General features: G+C 35.6%; 2 protein-coding genes across 2 annotated transcripts; one reads left to right on the top strand and one right to left on the bottom strand.

The window, feature by feature from the left end:
• The first annotated feature begins 3,737 nt into the window (after positions 1–3,737).
• Positions 3,738–6,167, top strand: LOC110711158 (probable acyl-activating enzyme 6). The gene has a single exon (XM_021889539.1). The coding sequence runs from the start codon at positions 4,276–4,278 to the stop codon at positions 5,992–5,994; it is 1,719 nt and encodes a 572-aa protein (XP_021745231.1). The 5' UTR covers positions 3,738–4,275; the 3' UTR covers positions 5,995–6,167.
• A 14,869-nt stretch (positions 6,168–21,036) lies between these two features.
• LOC110711196 lies at positions 21,037–21,639 on the bottom strand. Its single transcript, XM_021889576.1, has one exon. It carries the CDS (start codon positions 21,637–21,639, stop codon positions 21,037–21,039), a length of 603 nt encoding a protein of 200 aa, XP_021745268.1.
• Between the last annotated feature and the right edge of the window lie 443 nt (positions 21,640–22,082).

Here is a 22,082-nt window from a genome sequence, read left to right as displayed (position 1 = left end):
CCAACAAAGGAGGAGACACATCCGCCAACGTATCCCGCACAAGATGCATAGATTCACCGGGCTCACACCTAGAACGAATAGCAGCGGTGATACTCTCTTCCTGCCGTTGCCGCCTGACATCCGAAGAACACTCACGACTACACCTCGGGGTAAAGGTTTTAAGAACACAAAGAGGCAACCCAAGCAGTTGAACCCAATAAGATACGTCATCAGGCTTGCAAATCACCTTATCAAGCGCTCCTTTGAGAACCCGAGAAAAACCCAAGCGACACTTAGGAGGAATAGATTTCATCGAACAGAACCGCTTAGATAGCAAACGATCTAGGAGAGCAACATCGAACGCCAAAAGAGACTGACGAGGTGCACTAGGAACAAGATCAGATACCTCCGAAGAAAGACCTTGTGGTTTAGGAAAACCATAAAGAACAAATCGAACAACACCATCCCCCAAATCAGGCGGGTCCACAATATCATCCGGACCAAGACCATGTCGACATTTCGAATGAAAAGTATGAGTCTTGAAACACTCCCCACAAAGCCAAATGCCCATACGCCGAAACTTTGACTCCGCCTCTAAGAAAATAGCCAAATCAGAAGCAAGAGAGCTTCGGGTCAAATCCCGTGCAGCCTGAAAATGCCTTGCTAAAAAAACGCGGAACCAGCCTGAAAATGATCGCAAAACGACCCTGAAATTCGCCCAGAAAACGCCCTCGAATTGCCTAAGCGTCAACGGAAATACCACTACTAGAAAACAGTTAATCAACGACGGAAAAAATCCGTTGGAAAACCCTGAAATTCCGTCAGAAATGCCCATTTCCGATGGAATTCCGTCGGAAAGCGTTGTCGGAAGACCCTTTGTAGGTATTTTGCGATATTCCGTCGGAAAGGTCGATTCCGACGGAATTTCTGACGGATTTGTTCTGTCGGCGCTTTGGTTGACTTTCAGTGTAAATCCGTCGCAAGGTTCCGACGGAATTTTCCGTCGGAGTAGGGTATTTTCCGACGGAAAATTCCGTCGGTGGGGTAGATTTTCCGACGGAATATTCCGTCGGAAAAATAAATAAATAAAAAGCCCCACCCCACCTCCACCACCAGCCCACCCCCTGCCCCCTACCCTTAACCTCAGACCACCACCCACAATACCCCCACCACCAGCCCACCCCCTACCCCCTTACCCCTACCTAGCCCCACCACCACCAGCCCACCCCAGCCCACCACCAGCCCTCTACCCTCCTAACTTACCCAGATCCCCACCCCCCACCCACACCCAAACCACCCCTCCTGTCCAGACCACCCACACCCACACCCAGCCCCACCCTCACGCACACCCACCCACACCCAGCCCCACCCTCACGCACACCCACCCACACCCAGCCCCACGCTCACCAACCCACCACCCCACTAATAACCCCAGACCCACCAACCCACCACTAACCCATACCACATACCCACCACCCCACCAATAACCCTGACCCACAACTAACCCACCCAGACCCACCACCACCCTACCTAACCATAACCCACTCCACAGAACCACCCCACCCCACCCTGGCTAACCCAGACGACAAAAATTAAAAAAAAAACGAAAAGTGTTGAAAAAAAAATACAGATCCGAAAATAAATTGAAAAAATCGTATTTTATACGAATTAGAGTAGACGAACGAATACAAATCTGAACAAAAATTATATTCAAACCAGATCTATGCAAGTTAATAATACAAAAAACAGAATACAAATCGGAAATCTACAAAAACGAATAAAATTCCTCTGACGAACGAACATGTTGTTGATGGCTCGAATTTTGGCTGGAATTGCTGAGATTTGGCTCAAGTTGCTCGGATTTTCACTCGAAGTTGCTTGAACTAGCATGAGAGGAGGGAGATCGAAAAATATTGATTTTTTGTGATTTTCGTTGATGGAAAAAGAAGGGGAAAGAGAAGAGGAAAGAGAGGCGCACAGGAGAGAGAAAGAGAAATGAGGGAGGCGCACAGGAGAGAGAAAGAGAAATGAAAGAGAAATGAGGGAGGCGCACAGGAGAGAGAAAGAGAAATGAGGGAGGCGCACAGGAGAGAGAAAGAGAAATGAAAGAGAAATGAGGGAGGCGCACAGGAGAGAGAAAGAGAAATGAGGGAGGAGAGAGGCGTTGTGGGTATTTTTAGGGTTTTTTTTGTTTTTTTTTTTATTATTTTTTGTTATTAGTGTTTGTTAGGTTTTTTTTTTATTATGTAAATATTTTCCGACGGAAAATTCCGTCGGAAACTTCCGACGGATTTAATTTTCTCCGGAAAATAGATGTTCCGACGGAATATTCCGTCAGAAATCTTCGAGGGATTTTATTTCCGTCGATAGATTACTTTTCTGACGGAATAATCCCTCGGAAATTTCCGACGGATTTTATTTCCGTCGAAACATTACTGTTCCGACGGAATATTCCGTCGGAAAACCCATAAATTCCAACGGATTTGTATTCCGTAGGAAATCCGTCGTAATTTCCGACAGATTTTAATTCTGTCGGAACTTTCCGATGGATTTCATGTCCGTCGGAACTTGTCCGTCGTAAATTGGCCTATTTCTAGTATTGTACAACACTGGAGAGGCTATCGGAAGAAGGCTAGTGGGAAGCCGAGAAACAATCTGGCCCCCACTCCTCTAGTTATAGCAAAGCCTACCCTAGTGAAGATATGAGCTGCATCACGAGCCCCAATATCTTGTGTCGTCGAGAACCTCTGAACCCGCTTCAGCAACGCAGCAGCCTCCTTCTCTAATTCCCCAGGTGAAGAAAAGGAGAAGGGAATGAAACTATATCCGATCAGCCGACAACTAGCTTCATATTTAACTCGCTTTCGATGAGTTGTTGTTGTTATTATTATTATTATTATTATTATTATTATTATTATTAATTAATATTATATACTAATAATAGACAAAGTTAATACAACCTACAAAAATTTAGTGGAAAGCCGATCGAGATACAATCTGGGCTCTAGCTATAGCAAATCCAATCCTGTGAAGATATGGGCAACAACATGTGCCTTAATGTATTGCATCTTCGAGGACTTTTGAACTCGCTTTAAAAATGCAACAACCTCATTCTCTAATTCCCCAAGAGAAGTGAAGGAGAAAGGAAGGAAACCGTACCCAATCACCCGACAGTTAGCTTCATACTTAACCCGCTTCTCAAGAGCAGCATCTGCCACAACCCGCCCATGAGCAAAGTCAGACAACCCAGACTGAGTCAAAGGAGAAGACCCAGTCAAGTCAACGCACACATCTCGACCCTGCTCCCAAGAGTAAAGTAACACATCTGCAGGTTTGAGGGCCCCGTCGTTCCCCCACAGACATCCCAATGTCAATCTCCTTCTTTTCCGAAATCCCATACTGGTAGCATATATCAGCCAGGGTATCCTGAACAACATTATGCCGATGTTTTTAATACCTACAATACCGACACACGACACCGCATGAACGCCATAAATATCCCCAGCTAAAACACTTGAGAAAGCAGAGCACGACCCCGAAATAGAGAACATAGGAATAACCTATGACAACACGACACACTGCGATAAGTCTTCGCGTTTATCGTCTGACCCAACCCAGAAATAGGGACCGCCCATTATTATTATTATTATTATTATTATTATTACTATTATTATTATTTATCTATTCGATTTTCCAATTGTACTTAACTCTATTTTTGACAAACAACTTTGTTCTACCGTTTAGTTTTGACACCTTACCCCACTTAGTCAACGATAATATTTACAAATTTTCACTTATCTCTCTTATTGCAGCTATATTAATTAAACTAAATTAGTTTGCATCCAATCCACTTTGTAGATACTAAATATTTAAAGAAAAAGAGAAAAATAAAAGTGTCATATCATCAACTAAATATAAAGCCTCTCATAGTCTCATATTCTAGGCTAGCTTCCTATATCATATGATCTTTGTCCTTTTTTCTCAGAATTTTTTGCAACCAAACATGAAAATAAAATATATTACTTCAAATTTATTTATTTAATTATTTTCCAACCAAACATGCATTAATACCATAACAAAACCCTTACGCCAACCTAATGTATTAAAAATAGGTAAAGCCAACAAGAGATAATAGAGCTGAGTAGACCTCTCATAAAACAATAAATACAAAGCTCTTAGAAAATACTAAATACTCATATTACTAGAACTCTCCTCTACATTGTCTTCTCACTTTAAAGAAAAAAAAAAACCCTCCACTTTTTCCGGCCAAAAGAAAAAAAAAATCCTATAATTTCCATGGAATTTCTCATGCCATTTCGTCCAAATTCAGTCCCTCTTACACCCATCAACTTCTTAGAAAGAGCTGCCACTGCCTACTCCGATTGCCCCGCCCTTGTCTACAACAACAACGATGACAATAAAAATAACAATGCGACGACCTACACTTGGGATCAAACGCATCAACGATGTGTCCAAGCGGCGTCCTCTATTAAGTCCCTTGGTATTAAGCAAGGCGACGTGGTGTCCGTCCTTGCACCTAATGTCCCTGCCATGTACGAGCTTCAATTCTCGGTTCCTATGGCGGGGGCTGTGGTGAACAACATCAACACTCGCCTTGACCCTCGTACACTCTCGGTTCTCCTACGTCATAGTGAGTCTAAGCTTGTGTTTGTTGACCATCATCTTCACCCGATTCTCGTTCGTGCACTCTCTCTTTTTCCTCCTGGTACTCCTCATCCTATCATCGTCGTAATCAAGGATACCGACGATGTGAATATCAATGGAAGCAACTCGGTTGCTAGCTATAAGCAATTGGTGGATGGTGGTAATCCGGGTTTTGAGTGGATCCGACCTAAGAGTGAGTGGGATGCACTCGCTCTTAACTACACCTCAGGAACTACGAACAACCCTAAGGGGGTTGCTCTTAGTCATAGAGGGTACTACATTCTAGCAGTTGATACACTGCTAGAATGGTCGGTGCCGAAGCAACCGGTCTATCTATGGACCTTACCCATGTTCCATGCCAATGGCTGGAGCTTAACATGGGGGATGGCCGCAGTGGGGGCAACGAATATCTGCCTAAGAAAATTCGATGCCCCCATTGTTTATGAGGCCATTCAACACAATCGGGTGACTCACATGTGTGGTGCACCCGTGGTGTTGAACATGCTAGCCAACTTACCAAATGCCAAACCCCTGACAAAACCAGTTCATATCCTCACAGCTGGAGCCCCACCTCCAGCATCGGTCCTCTTTCGGACCGAGTCCTTAGGGTTTGTGGTTAGTCACGGTTATGGACTAACCGAAACGGGTGGGTTGGTGGTTAACTCTGCATGGAAATCCAAGTGGGACCACCTACCTGCAAAAGAACGAGCTAGGCTTAAGGCTAGACAAGGGGTAGGATCCCTAGGGATGACCGAGGTTGACATATTGGACCCAAAAACGGGTCAACCCGTAAGAAGAGATGGATCCACCCTAGGAGAAGTTGTACTAAAAGGTGGAAGTGTCATGCTAGGGTACCTTAAAGACCCGGAAGGAACGTCCAAGTCCATGACCCGAACCGGGTGGTTTCGAACGGGGGACGTTGGAGTCATACACCATGATGGGTACCTAGAGATCAAAGATAGGCTCAAGGATATAATCATAAGTGGGGGAGAAAATATAAGTAGTGTCGAGGTGGAGGCGGTGTTGTACACCCACCCGGCCGTGAACGAGGCCGCCGTGGTGGCTCGACCGGATGAATTTTGGGGTGAAACACCTTGTGCATTCCTTAGCTTAAAAATGAAGGGTGAAAATGAGGTGACTAAGAAGGAAATAATAGAGTATTGTAGGGAGAGGATGGCACACTACATGGTTCCGAAGACGGTGGTTTTCGAGGAGGAGCTGCCTAAGACATCCACTGGAAAAGTTCAGAAGTTTCTATTAAGGGAAATGGCTAAAGCAATGGGTCCAATTAAGGTAGTTTCTTATACTACTAATGCTACTACTAATAATGTGATTACTCAAATGCAGTGATGTAATTAAGGAGTTTGATGAAGTTTCCTTTTCTTTAATTATATGTGTTTTGTTTAATTTCTGTTTTTAGGAAGTTGTATGATTTAGTAATGTTTAATGAATGTAACAACGTATGTACAATTACTATTATTAAGCTATTAAATTTGGTTGGTTTATGTGAAGTTTGTTTAATATGGTATTATAAATTATAATGCATTTTGTAAGCAAACAATTTAATGTAATAGGAAATTAAGTACATATATTGTTACTAATTTTGTTGCTTTTATTGAATTTTGGCTTGTTTTGATGGTTGTTTATTTGGTTGTTGAGATTCAGGTCATGTTGAAATTAATGGTAACTCACAAGTACAACTAACGAATTTGGATGTGAATGAATTTATAAATGATGTATACCGTGTCTTGCTATGAGTTATTTGTATGTACTATTTTTGTTGAACGGTCATTTAATTTTGGCAAGTTATTGAGATATTTCATGGATTTTTGAAAGTGTTCTTGATTTATTTTTTTATTTGTCTCATAAATAATACTAATAACGGATTTTCAAAAAAATTACTCCATATAATTAAGAGTAGTAATAACAATATTAATAATAGCTCAGGAAGAGCAATTTTATTCAATAAAAAGAAAGAGTTAAAGAAACCAATTTTGTTATTCCTTGTTATCTTTTTTCTTCTTTAATGTAACATCATAAACTAAGGAAATGGGTTATTTAATGAAATGTTGATCATTTTTTAGTAACAAAAGGAAATATTAAGAATTATTAGTATTATAAGAAAATCATGTGGTGGGTAAAAGATACGAAGTAATAAAATGAATTTTTTGAAAATAACCACCTACTATTCATCTCATTTTAGTAATAACCAACAATATATATATATTTTTTTTGAATTTTACCACCAATTATTTCAAGAACATTAAATCCTTCCACCAGATTGCCCAACACCTCCTATATGACGTCATTGTGCCCCCCATCGACGAGTTTTTTTTCGATTTTTTTGTTTATCTACCCTATGTTCCTCAGTTTCTTAATTACAAATCCAAATTATACAAATAAAACACAAAATTAGGTATATAGTTTATGAAATTTGGGCTAATTATATGATAGTGTTGTACATTTAGGGTTTCTAAATGAAATTAGGGGTTTGTTATTTAGTGATTTATTTACATAATTGGGACTAATTTGTATCAATTTCATGTATTATGTCTTCAATTAGAACCAAAATTGATGTTATTGTTTAAAAATTATGCTTAATTATTGTTATGAAGAATTAGGGTTCATATGTACTTTGGGGGTTTTCTTAAATTCATTCGTTATTCTAAATTATGATTTATAATCCTAAATTGAGCATATATATTAGTTCAATATAGAGTTAATTAATGTAAATACGCTTAATTTAGAAATTTATATCAATTTGAAGAATTTCCCAAATTTGAGATGAACCTTAGAAGAACAACAAATTATAATTTATAAATGTTTATTAACTTGGTTATCATCGTGTGAGCTTAAATTATGTTAAATCGACTATCAATTGCTTTCCCCTAACCTAATTTTAATGTCTGATGAAAAAATAACGCAATCAAATATGCGAATCGAGGTCACAAGGGAGACAAATACCACAATGACGTCATGCATTAGGGATTGAGCAATTTGGTGGGAAAAATTAATGTTTTTAGAAATAGTAGGTGCTAATATTAAAAAATAAAAATAAAATAATTGTAGGTGGTTATTACTAAAATGAGAAGAATTGTTGGTGGTTATTTCCAAAAAACCTAATAAAATAGATAGAATTTTCTTTCCATGAAAAGAATAAAAAAAAAACATGGCATGAAAAGTGGGGTGATAAAAAAAAAACAGGAAAAAAATAATATAAAACATATAGCAAAGACTATATATGTAGAATGAAAAAAATTGAAAAATTTGCATACAAATTAGGTATAACTAGTGTGTGGTCCGGACGATACACCGAATTTTACTTTAAATATTAATAACTATTATTTGAGCTATAAAATCATAAACTATATAATTTTAAAAAAAAAGAACAATAATAACTAATGAAACTAAATAAATGCTTTCAAATTAATGTTTTGTACAAAGTATTTAGTGTATTATAATTAAATATGAAATATAATTAAAAGATAGCAAAGTTGGTAAGAACATTAATTTGTTTCTTATTGGTCTTGTGTTCACACGTGACACATATCCTATATTAGGAACATTTTTTTATTATAGAAGTATAGATAGATATAGAAGCTTATACTACGTATATTGGATTTTGTTTTACATTAGATTTTGCACTCTTTACATAGGCATAAAGATGTTTGTGGCCATTGTGGGTTACGACGGAATGTTTTTTTTTTTTTTTTTTTTTTGAAAAGCTATGACGGAATGTGTATTGTGCTGAAGAGTGTATGCTTCTTTGGCGGATTAAGCCTGATCTAAGGCCTAGCTTTTTATTTAAACTAGGTTAAAATCTCGTGCAATACACAGTCGTTAAATATTTCTAACAATAATATTACAAAATATAAAGTATATAAAAGAAATTCAGAAATATTTTATTTTGGTATATATGGAATATGATTGTCAAATTGAAAGAAAATACATAAAGTTTAAATAGTATACTTAAAGATTTTGCGAAAAAAAAAGAGAGAAGCAAAAACGGAGGGAAAAGTTTTCACAAGGTAATGACAAGTGTCATGGATGGATTTGCTTTTAGTATAGGTTAATAGATGTTATACTAGAACTTCTAAACGAGAAACCTATGTACGATTAGAGGTGTCAATTCGGATAACCGGAAGATGTTTGGATTGGGTTTATTCAGGCCGGATATATTCGGTTCAAAATTATCCTTTTAACTCGCTTCGGGTCGGATCGGGTCACTTTCGGGTCAAGATTTGTCGAGTCCAGATCGGGTTTGGTCGGGTAAACTTCAGATTGGTTTATATTTGGTTAAGATAAAGTCGAATCGGGTTCAAAACGGGTTTGATCGGGTTAATCTCGATTCGGATGACTTTGGATTGGGTTGATTTCGATGCGATTGATTTTGGTTTTGTTAAGTTTGATTTGATTACTAAAGTTGGTTAAGTATTCGGTCATTTCTGATTCAGATACTTTTTGTGTTTGGCTGAATTTTGGTTGGGTTGACCAAATTTAATATTCAAGCAAGTACATTTTTAAGAGTAATTATTGAGTTTTTTTATTTTTTTATATTTTTTTTTAATCTTGTTATTGGGTCGATATCAAGTTATTCATTCATGTGTCATTTTTCTATATCGTGTCATTAATATATGTTTAAGTACAAAATAGGTAAATGATAAGTTAGGTTTAAAATTATGGTTAGTTTGAAATCATGTTAAGTCAAAATCAGGTCGGGTTAATATCAGTTCGGATAGAAAATAGATCAGATTGAATCGGCCGTTTGTCGGGTCAATTTTGGTTCAAATTGAGTTCAGGTTGAGTCAAATCGGTTCGGTTTGAGTTCAACTCGGGTCAAATTGGTTTTGGGTTGAGTTCAAGTCGGGTCAAATCGATGCCGGGTTAAGTTCAAATCGGGTCAAATTCGGATTTGGGTTGAGTTCAGTTCGGTTACAGATCGGGTTTGGGTGTTGAGTTTCTTGGATCAAATCGGATCGGTTACAGTTCGAACTGGATAGTTTTGTTCGGTTCGATTCTGACACCTCTATGTTCGATCAAAGTTCACATGTTGGTGTGGTGTGCTATATAAGGCATTTGTGTGCTAAAGTAAAAAGAAAAAAGAAAAGAATCATCTTAATTCAGCCTGTATTTTGTAATCTATCTATACTATATATCATAAGGTGTTTCGAATCAAGTTCACATGCCATGTGGCACTCTCCAAAGCATTTCGAATTAAGTCTGCATGTCATGTGACACTCTCTCGACTTTCTCTATTGGCTATTATTCCATGTTATTATACATTAATTAATATTTTAGAAAGTTAATCTAATATATCATATCATATCACTAAATACAGCCGGTATCACAGCCAGGCCACGAGACAACGACACTTGGCGTTTCAATTTTTTGCCAAGTGTCGAGCCACGTAGATAACAAATTGATATTATATTGTGATTAGATTAGATGTCACATTAGATTAGATTGGATAAATTTGTTTAGGATAAAAAATTATACATAAAATAATTTATAATTCTTTTGAATTTTTTTTAACTTTTTATTGACAATAGAATATTACTTATAGCAACACATCACATAGTATAATTAATATGAATATCCAATTTACAATAAAATTTTACTCCTACACGAATAATGTAACACCTCCAAATCTCCCTCTACAGAAATACTAGTATAATACGTATAATTATATCGTAGAGTTAGACTTAGGCGTATTATTGCCGCATGATTACGCAAGGCTACTCAAAATACTTAACTCAATAACAAAACTTGCAGCAGAAACTCAACTTTCTTTTATTAATACTTATAAAAATAGTAACATTGTTATGAGTACTCAAAATAAAGACAAGACCAACATTCCTAAACTAGGTGAAGCACATCCTAGGACTCCCATATGCTCATTCACGACTCCACCTGAAAATAGTCAACACTGCTTACCATTACGGTAAATAGGGCGAACCAAAATAAATAGGAAATACGGATTAGCAATATATGCTAAGTACGATAAGTGCAAGATAAGTAAATTTAATTTATTTGCAAACATGCTTTTAAAACCAATTCTAATAATTAATCTAATGAATTTCAAAACTCATGTTTCAAAACCAATTCTCAATAATTCAATAATTCCATGAAACGATTTATAAAACCAATTCCAATAATTCAATATTTCACTAATCAATGCAATTCAATAAAACCAATTCCTCTTTTTAAAACCAATTCCTCACCCAAGTGTGCACACCCCCCAATCTAGTTACCTTATATTACAAGGCTATTATTGAGGAAAGACTCGGTCTTACAAAGTCCAAAGTCTTATCAACCAAATCCGCATAGTGGGATTACTAACAACATGCTTGTAAAACTTTAATAAATAATTCAATAAAATTCCTCTTTGAATAAAATCAACCTTTATAATAGGTTAACTCAAAACTCCTTTTTATTTAATTCAACATGCTTTCAAAATCAACCTTTTGATATATACTTGAGAATTAAATCTCATATAAATAACTTTTCAAAATCAATAACTCTTCCTTTGAAAAACCTTTTTTAAAAACTCTTTAAAACAATCCAACATTCTTTTTATTTTTATTTTTTTAAAAAACCAAATTCCTTTAAACATAATCAATAATTTCAAACCATTCAAAACATGATATTAAAATCAATCCCTTAAAAATACATTTATTAAAACAAATATTAAAATCAATACCTCCAAACATACTTTATTTCATAAATCATGATTCAAATCAATTTAATTCAATCACCAATAAAATCATATAAAACATTCTATTCAAACCAATCACTTTCGAAGGTATCTAGCCACCTAAACGTACCTTGATTCCAAATATCAATCAACACTTCGCACTTTCAAAGTTCAATCACGAATACACCTTACAATTAACATAACCATAAGGTTATCACAACCTCTTTAGACATAAACCCAAATCTAATGTGCATGGACTATAAAACTCTTTTAAAAATAATACTTTAACATAAAATTATAAATTTGAAATAGGTATTTATATTTTAGAAAACTAACCATGAAGAAAATAAAAGGAATAGGATTAAACAGAAATGAATTTGCGTTGGAAAGAATAGGTAGAACTTACAGAGGTCATAACTCTTTTTATATAACTCTTAATTGGGTGATTTTTGAACCTAAACTCAAGTACTTTTTGAGAGTAACAATTTTTTGTGAAATAGAAAAATCCCAAAACTGATCAGAAGTACCCGAAAATTGGCTCCAAAGATATACAATCAGATTTTCTTTTAGAAAAGAGGAGAAGAAAAGTAGGAAAAGGTTGAGGGAAACGAAGAGTAAAAGGGAAGAAGAGAATTGAGTTTTTTGGTGTGAAGAATATGAGACGTATGAGGGGGTATTTATAGGCTAGCTCATGCAAGAATTATGGTATGAGAATGTAGGAAGAATTATGGTAAAAAGAATTAAGGAAGTATTTGGAGAAGAGAATGAAAGAAATATGGAAAGTTTTGATATTAAGGTGATTAAGAATAATAGAATTAAGGAAAGTGTGTTGTCATAAAAAATAATATGGCAAAAGAGATTACTTGGGGAATTATCAAGGAAGATATAAGGTAGGAAAATAAGATGATCAAATATTTAGGAGATGGAGAAATAAAATTAAGGAAAATAAGAGATTTTAAGGAGATAATTAAAAATACAATTTTCCAAAATTAATCACCCAAAATTTGACCATGAGGGCTGAAAATATTGAGCTTCCATAGCTCTAATTTTTGGATCCTATTAGTATATTTTAGAGAGTTATTTTGCTACATATAAGGAATTAAAAATAATTGTATAAATAATATTTATTGTATAAAATAATTATTTAAAAAGATACCAATTATTCACTAAATAAATTAACCTAGAAAATCAGATTTTCCACACTAGCAAAATCTGAAAATCTTAGTCAATATTATGAATTTTCAGACCTTATTAATTAAATAATAAAATATTGTTTATACTTTAACTAAAATATCCGAAATATATAAATAATCCGGTTTTTAAAATAAAATAAATGGATAATAAATCTTATCCAAAATCCAAAATAATTATTGAGTTTTAAAATGTATTTGGCGCCAAAATTCAAATATCATTTTGGCTCCAAAATTCTAATAGTAAAATAAATTACTAAGATAACCTTTTTAGAAAATATTAATTAATTAATTAATTAATTAGAAAATACGCTTCAAAAATACGGGGTATTACAAATGACCACGTAATTATATTCATAAATATGGCCATGTAGCATTAACTTTTTTTTAGTCTACCATTGATTTACCATTAAAGTTTTTGAATCAGGTATTTTTCATATTCGATTGTAATATTTTTGTGTATGTTTGTGATTTTGTTAATAAAATTAAAGAAGTCAAAAGCTACTTAAATTAAGACACAACAGAAACTGTATAATAAAAGGGAATCTTGAAGTTAATTCAGATCAATGTTAGCAAGGTATTAGAATTTTACGGGTTTTACAAAGCCTCTGTAGCCCATTTACCAGCCATATATTACAAATGGTCTAATTAGGCCAATAATATAATCTGTTGATTTTACGTGTTAAAATAAATAATTACTTTTAACTTTTTATTTATTGTATTATTTTTTATCGACGCGCTCTTCTTTTCTCAAAATTATACTCACTCTATTATTTTAGTGTCCCATTGAAAATTAGCACATATGTCGACATAGAACTTTGATAAACAATAGGAAAAATTGGTATTATTATTCCCAACTTTGGGCCATTTACTTTAAATTATCCCAACTATCGATTATTCTTGAATAATCCCAACTTTAGGGGGAATTTTCTTTCATCAGGCCCAAACCGGTCAACAAAAGTCAATGTCCTGTTATACCAGGTTATTGGACACGTGTCAACACAGGATTTGTCCCAAAAAAAAAAATATTAAAATCAAAGTTTTAAAAAATAAAATCGAAAAATAAAAATAAAATAATTAAATTACCCCAGCCTAGCCCCACCGCCAACGCCACTGGCCACCCTTACCAAGCCCCTCACCCGAAACCTCCCTCTCTCTCCCCCCTGCTAGAAACCGACCCCAATCCAGCCCTACCACCACTTCAACCACTATCAACAATCTCTCATAGCACCAATCAAAATTGGCAACCTCACAAATCGCAACAACAAACATAAATTCAACCCAATTCGAAATTGGCAGCCCCACATAATCTAACGACGACGATTTTATGGTGATGATGGATTAATGGGATGGTGATGATGATCGTTGATGCTAGGGCTAAGCAAAATTATCCGAAAAACCGAAAATCCGAATACCAGAACCGTAACCAAATCGAAAATTAGGGTACCTGTTCCGATAACCATAACGGTTCGGGTACCCGATCCGATAATTTATTATCGGGTACGGTTATTGGGTATTATTTTAAATTAACGGTTACCCGATCCTATCCGATAAGCAATTTTTTCTCTCTTTTTCCTACTTAAATCTATTTATCAAAAATCTAAACTCTTACTTTACTTCATAATCACTTCATAATTTAAATGACTAGCAGTATTATTAGTAATTTGGTCATGAACATGTGATATTATTGATAATTAATGTTGAATGATATCATAATAGCTATATTATAAACTCTAAATTTTCACTATTGGATATCATATTGGGTACCCGATAATCGATCCGAAAATCCGAATGCCCGAAACTCGGGTACTCGAACTTATCGGTTTGGTTAATGGATATCATTTTTAGTGTTATTAGTTATTGAGTACCCAACCGATAGTGCTAACGGTACGGGTACCTGACCCACCCCTATTTGAAGCAGCCAAGCTGAAACAGAAGAGAAAGCAGGGGACGACGTTTGGTTTTTAGGATTTGTAATTTGTTTTGCGGGCCTGTGGTGTTTTAGGCGGGCCTGTGGTGTTTTTGGCGGGCTTGGTGAATTCGGAGAAGGGGGAGTGGGGTTACGGTGGTTTCGAGGAGGGAGTGGGGCTGTGGTGGTTGTTTGGTGGTTTTCGGTTGGGTTGGGAGGAAATGGTGGTTTCCAGTGGGGGTTGGAGAGGGAGGTGGGGCTGCGGTGGAATGGATTAGGCTGGGTTTATTTTTTTTTAATTTTTTTTCTTTTTTTTTCTAATGAAATTGTGACACGTGGCATTTAAGAAAAAAATAAATAAAAGTTACCTTTTAATCAGGTCACCGGTCATTTGACTTGATTAAAGAAAACGCCCCCCAAAGGTTGGATTATTAAAAATAATCGATAGTTAGAATCAACTAAAGTAAATAAAATTGGGATGAATAATACCAATTTTTCCTAAACGATATCTTAATTATATATTTTTTTTTATGTATAATTCACAAACATTGGTTGTAGTAGACCCAAGTGAATATAGTGAAACTTACAAAAATAGAAAATAATAACAAACGTGAAAAAATAATAATAGGTTGTGTTTCTAATAATAATAATAATAATAATAATAATAATAATAATAATAATAATAATAATAATAATAATAATAATAATAATAATAATAATAATACCAACCATCCCAGCACAAGACACTACATGATCACCATAGATATCCCCATCAAAAACCCTTGAGCAAGCAGAACACGGTGTCGAAACGGAGAACAAGGGAACACTCAACCGATAGCAAAGAACACAACGGTAAGTCTTACCATTCATAGTCTGACCCAAACCTGATATTGGGACCGCACGCAACCAGGCAGAAGAGTGATCCCCCTACTAGGACTTCCATAAGGCCACTTAACGTTGAGATAAGGAAAAAGTGGATTCTACAGATGCGGTGACCTTCGTGAAATATATATCTGCCAATTTCTTCATGAGTTTGGGGGCAGCAATCTCACTAGGATTACGCATAAGGTTAGTCTCCACAGTCCTATTAAAAAGACTAAGAGCATCATCGAAGGCCGGTTCTGGACCAACAATACCAGAATTGCGCAGAAGCGTAGCCTGAAGACCCGAAGACTGTAAACGCGACGCAAGGAAAGCATAGTGCCGAACATCACCCGCTGAATAGACACCCAATCCACCATAAGAAAAAGGTAAGGTGGCAAGTCGCCATTGCCAATCACCAAAACTGGCCCCGAAGCAGTAACAATGCGCTTCAAAGAAGCTCGAAGGGCCATATCAAAAGAAATCTAGGCTGCTTCAAAAAGACGAGGAGGACAAGTGCGCATCGAAAAGTAGAGTTTTGAAACCCCAGTACACGCACGAAGTAATAACAACTCACATTGGGGATCATCAAGCTTAGCAACAGCGTCCATTAGAACAATGGTCTTCGACACTCTCTGCGAAACAAGGTCACCACAGAAAGAGGAATCTGCACTGACTGGACCACCAAGCAACTTAACACCATGTATAGGACTAGCGATATATGGAGGAAAGACACCAACCAGACAACTACGTGGATCCTCCGTGGGCCAGAAAACTTCGGTTTTCTCAACGTTCACATGCAGGCCGAGACGAGGTCCCTCCACCAAAATCAACTCCATAACCTTTCCTACCACCAAAGTGTCACTAATAATTGTGCCGTCATCCAAATACCAAGCCTGCAAGCAGAGGTCGAAAGAATCCCTGATTCGGCACACCAACGGATGGAGCACCAAAGCAAAAAGCAAAGGGCCAAGAGGATCACCCTGCTGCACTCCTTGACAAGACCTTAAGGTATGCTCCCCGTAAAACAGTCTGGCTGGAGAAGAGTAACTGAATTATTATTTATTATTATTATTATTTCGAGCTGTTTCTTAATTTGCTGTTGTTGTTAATTAAATAAAAGTCTACAATTATGTATCGGATTTTCTTGACAATATGATTGAATTTATATTTTTTCTCAAATTAGTTATAAAGTTTGATGAGAGTAATAAATTGACTTTTGAGTATTTTCTGGCACACGTTTGCAAAGGCATTGACAAATATCTCAAAGGAGGTATCAGATCAAACAATACCAAATTTAATGGTTTATGTAATTCTCAATCATTTATACTCTTATATGCTAAATAATTGGAAGGTTTAGGAAATTATACCTGGATGTGACAATTATTGCTGATGCATTTTGAACCTTGATTGTGTATAAATTGACCATTTAAAGTAGTGTATAATTGGAATGGGAGTTTAATATTTATGTTAAATGGGTTGGATGCCTGCTTCTATATAATTGACAATTATTTTTGATTTTTTTTTTACTCGCTGCTTGTATGTTTGCTACTTGTTAGCATATCAAGACTACTAACTAATTGAAACATTGGTTATATAGTATAAGTCAAAACTCTTATGAATATAAACCATTAAATTATGTTTGAAAGATACGGAGTACCTGGTCATTAGTTGATTAAATTGCATAAAAGTGTCTAGCATAAAATAATCCTAGCTATTTTGTCTAGGTGTGGCCATTAATAGATATGATTAAGTGACCTCTGCATATTTTCTTTAACAAATTATTCTCTGAAGTAGCACCACCAAGCACTTAATAACCTTAAGAATTCACAGGTTTTCTTCCAACAGGTATCTAGTATTGGCTTTTGTGCATATTGGACTATTGGTTCAGTTTTATGACTATTAAGTAGCTGGTTATGCCGTTCAAACTTCCTGTATATATTATGTTGCTAGGAGAAAAGGGTGGCTACTACTTTTACAATATGCTAAAGTATAAGATGGTTTCTTTTGACCCTAAGTCGGTGCATTGTTTCTAGAGTATATACACTGCAGATACATGTAGAGAATGTAGGGGATGAGGAATCAATGCCCTGGTGCCATGATTATTAATTTTGGATGTTGTGTTATTGATGCAGTATGCATCACTGAATTTCTCTGATCAACGATAATTTTGATATAGAAGTATGTGGCTAAGGTTTCCAAGATGTAGTCATGCATATACTCTGGTAAATTGTTGTGGTTATAAATGTGAAAATTGCTACTAGTGTCAAGTGACTTGGAGTTTCTATGTGCTTCCTTTTTATCAATCTTCGATATTAATTCAAAAATAAATAACTTGTTATTTCATGTGTTGCTTAGACTTTATTTTAAATGTTTGTGTTGCTTGTAATGGGAGTCGACTTATAATTTGGTTTCATAATATCTTTTTTGTCTTTACGTGGTTGTGCAATGAAAGCAGCTTAGCAGCGTGTGTGAAGGCTATACTGCTCCCACCGCGACCAACTGTGATAATCCAAGTACAAGGAGTGACGACGGGAGCTATATCTATACTGCTAGGCCTTTTTTTTTTTTTTTTTTTTTTTTTTTTTTTTTTTTTTTTTTTACCATAATTTGCTGCAATAAAATGAGATAAGAGGATCGGAACAAAATTTAGTTTGTATCTATTAATTGAAAAATTATTATTCTACATTATATTTATATATTTATTTTTATCTTTTTGTCCATCAATGAATTGTTGCCCTTAATTATAGTTTAATAATAAAAGTATCATTAAGCTACAATGAAACATCTCAACCTAGCATTTGCTGGGAATATCTTTTTTTTTTTTTTTTTTTTTTTTTTTTTTTTTTTTAATATTGAAAATGAGCATATGTAACTAACAATTAGGTACCTATTTGTAATGGACAAATTAATTGTTAGTTATAAATACATACCTATTTGTAACTGACAAATTAATTAACTGTTAGTTACAAATACATACCTATTTGTCACGAGCAAATTAATTGTTAGTTACAAATATATATCTACTTGTAACGGACAATGTTAGTAACAAATGACTGGACTATTTGTAACCCTAGTAGTTGTAACCCCCAATGTTGGTTACAAATAGTCCGTTTTTGTTAGTTACAAACAACATTTTTTCTACTAGTGTGGTGATCACTTGAATTAAAATCATATTAGCGTAAATCAAATTATTAATCATATTATTAGGCGTGATTTCAAGTACAAATTCCCTTTAAACCTGAAAAAGGGGCATGATCAAGCAATAACAATAAATCATGAATAATCAAGCAACATATGATTAATATAACAATCATCATCATAACAACATCATCAAAACATCATTAGTAAGATCCTAGGCATGATGCTAAACGGATTAATAACAAATCCTAGCATGTCACCAATAATCAAAATCAAAGCGTTATCTAAACATGATACTAGAAATCATAATAAGCATCCTAAACATGATACTAGGAATTAAAATAACATTGTAAACATGATTTGTACTCCAAAATCAAAAGAATAATTAACAAGGGTGATTGAACTACTTACTTTGGTGCCTCTTGCTATTAAAACAATATACATGTTAGTAAACTTCAAGAAAGTTAAATCAATAAAGTAAATAAATCAAAAATGAATTGAAATATAAATTTAGGACCAAACCCTCAAAACTATCAACCTTTCACGTCGAGGTCGAAGGCAACGTCGAGGATGGCTCAAAATATTCAAATCTCGCAAAGGAGGTGTTGTGGATGATTTATATGTATCAAGAATTTGTTTAGGCTAAGAACATTGATGATTGATAAGGATTGATGTTGATTGGAGCTAAGTGGTTATAGCTTATGATTGATGGTTCTAGTTGATTTCAAAACGAGGAAAACTACCTCTATTTATCAGGAAAAAAGATATTCGGACGATCAGAAAAGATCAAAATTTGGAATGGAATAGAACAGCTCGTATCGCGGGGCGACAGGAGCTCGAGGCTCGACAATGACCATCACAGCACGATAGGACTATCGTGGTGTGTTGGTTCTGTCGTTCCGCGATTGTTTCTAAATATAAACTGTCGTACGGAGTTTGATTTCAAGTATAATTGGGTCAACGAAATACATTCGGACGTCTTTGAATTTGATCGTGGTAAGGACTATTAAAAGAGAAGTTTTATTCGGCTTCGAACTCTTTTGATCTTTTCGGAAAGGATAAACTAGAACCTTCTAGAGGATTCTAGATGTTCCTAAGGAATTATAATTGGATTAGGATTGGGAATAAGATGTTTGGACCCTCATATGATCATTGGGTTGTAGGTAAGGTGGACCTAGGTCCGGTTTAGGCTTGTTTTAGTATTTTGGCCATAACTTATTCGTTTTAAGTTGGATTTGGGCTTATAATACATCGTTGGAAAGCTCTTTTCAAGCCCCATCCAACTATATTATTATTAAACTAGGATTATGGACCAAAATAATCTGGTTGGGACATTTTTATGACTTGGAGACGAAATGAATGATTTCAAGGACACGAAATGAATGATTTTAGGTTAAAACATTTTAGGAAAGGTTAGGGGTATGGTCAAGGCTTAGGGAGATTTCACGAATCTCTTCAACTCTTTACAGATTTCGTTCATCAAAGTCGTGAAAGGTACTCATCACCGGGTTTGGTTTTTGGGGAGACACAATCAGGTGTCTACAGTCTGCGACTACATTTGCTTTCCTTTCATGATACTGGATGTCCAAGTCGTAGTCTGTTGCAAATTCTAACCATATCCTTTGACGTGAGTTTAGATCTCTTTGGGTGAAGATGTACTTCAAACTTTTGTGGTCTGTATAGATCCTACATTTCACCCCATATAAGTAATGTCTCCAAATCTTTAGTGCAAAAATGATTACAGCTACTTCTAAGTCATGAGTAGGGTAGTTTACTTCATGAGGTTTTAAATGTCTCGATGTATATTCAATCACCTTTCCATTTTGCATAAGCACACATCCCAGACCATTCTTGGATGCATCACTATACACATCGTAGATTCCACTATCATCTGGCAATGTTAACACTGGTGCCGTTATCAACTTTTGCTTCAATAGCTGTAACTCTTCCTCATACTTCTCATTCTACTTAAAATTCTTGTCCTTCTTCATTAGAGAGGTCATAGGCTTAGCAATCTTAGAAAATTCCTTCACAAAACGCCTATTATACCCTGCTAAACCTAAGAAACTACTAATTCCAAACACAATCTTTGGGCGTAGGCCATCCTTTTACTGCTTCAATCTTTGTTGGATCTATTTCTACCCCATCCTTGGATACAAAGTAACCTAGAAATGCTACCTTTTGTAACCAAAACTCACACTTGGAAAACTTCGCATCGAGCTTGTTCTCCCTTAAAGTTTGTAGAACCGCCCTCAAGTGTTCCACATGTTCCTCCTTATTCTTCAAATACACCAGTATATCATCTATGAACACTACGACAAACTTGTCCATAAATGGATGGAACACTCTGTTCATCAAGTCCATAAAGATTGCTGGAGCATTCGTCAATCCAAATGGCATTGTTGTGAACTCCTAATGGCAATACCTTGTCCTAAATGCTGTCTTAGGGATATCTTTGTTTGCGATCCTTAACCTCAAATCATTCTTAGAAAACACTGATACGCCTCTCAATTGGTTAAATAGGTCTTCAATCCTTGGTAGTGGGTACTTGTTCTTTATGGTGACCTTTATTCAACTCTCTGTAGTAATACACAATCTCATACTTCCATCCTTCTTCTTAACAAACAACCTGGAGCTCCCCAAGGCAATGCACTTGGTCTAATGTAATCCTTTTCTAGCAAATCCTGTAGTTGCTCCTTCAATTCACTCATTTTTGTAGGTGCCATTCGATATGGTGTCTTGGAAATTGGTGTTGTTCTTGGAACTAACTCTATTGTGAAATCAATTGCTCTCTTAGGTGGCATCCCTAGAATCTCCTCTGGAAACACATCTAGAAATTCATTCACCACTTCTATGTTTTTTGGCTTATCTGCCTCTTCATGATCCAAGTTCCTTACACTACAGAAATACAATGGATGCCCTTTCTTTATGTATTTAGCCATTTTCATCATAGAGATGGTCCTTGGACACTTTGTTTCTCCATGCTTCCAATGGGTAACCAATTCACCCTCAGCTGTACTTAGCTGTACTTTCTGTGATCGACATCGAATCTCTGCATTATACTTGCTTAACCAATCCATTCCCAAGATGATATCGAAGTCACTTAACCCAAATTCGATGAGGTCAGACAAAAACACCTTTCCTTTGATCTCTAATGGCACATCCTTAAAGGTTTTGGTACACTTTACTACCCCTCCCATAGGAATAACTATAGGTACATCTATAACATCTACGGTTTTCAAACAGTGCGACAATTTTGAAACAATGTCTTTTGAAATGAAATAAAAAGTTGCACCAGAATAAAAAAAAACTTTAATAGGAATAGAGTTAATAGAAAAAGTATCAGTAATAACATCCTTCGTGGTACCAGCTTCATGCCTACTTATCACATTCAGTTTTCCTGGAGCTCCACTTTTCACCTAATCATTCCCACTATTGTTTCTTTTCACCTCATTTTGCTATGGTCCTTTGTTCTCTGCATAGTTGTTGTTTCCTTGAAAATTCCTTTGAGCCCCTCGATTATTTCCCTGCTTGTTTTGGTTAGGATCTTTGGAGAAGCACTCATATTCCCTATGTCCCATATCTTGTTGCAAGCGCGACAAATAACCAAATTACCCTTGCGGTCTTTACTAGGGTGATTATT

The sequence above is a fragment of the Chenopodium quinoa genome, unplaced genomic scaffold (genome assembly GCF_001683475.1).
Source record: "Chenopodium quinoa cultivar QQ74 unplaced genomic scaffold, ASM168347v1, whole genome shotgun sequence".
NCBI lineage: Eukaryota > Viridiplantae > Streptophyta > Magnoliopsida > Caryophyllales > Amaranthaceae > Chenopodium > Chenopodium quinoa.
This window is presented reverse-complemented; position numbering and strand designations above follow the sequence as displayed.

Excerpts from the sequence above, each read along its gene's own strand:
- LOC110711158 (XM_021889539.1), top strand. The coding sequence starts at position 4,276 with ATGGAATTTCTCATGCCATTTCGTCCAAATTCAGTCCCTCTTACACCC.
- LOC110711196 (XM_021889576.1), bottom strand. The coding sequence starts at position 21,639 with ATGGGAGGGGTAGTAAAGTGTACCAAAACCTTTAAGGATGTGCCATTA.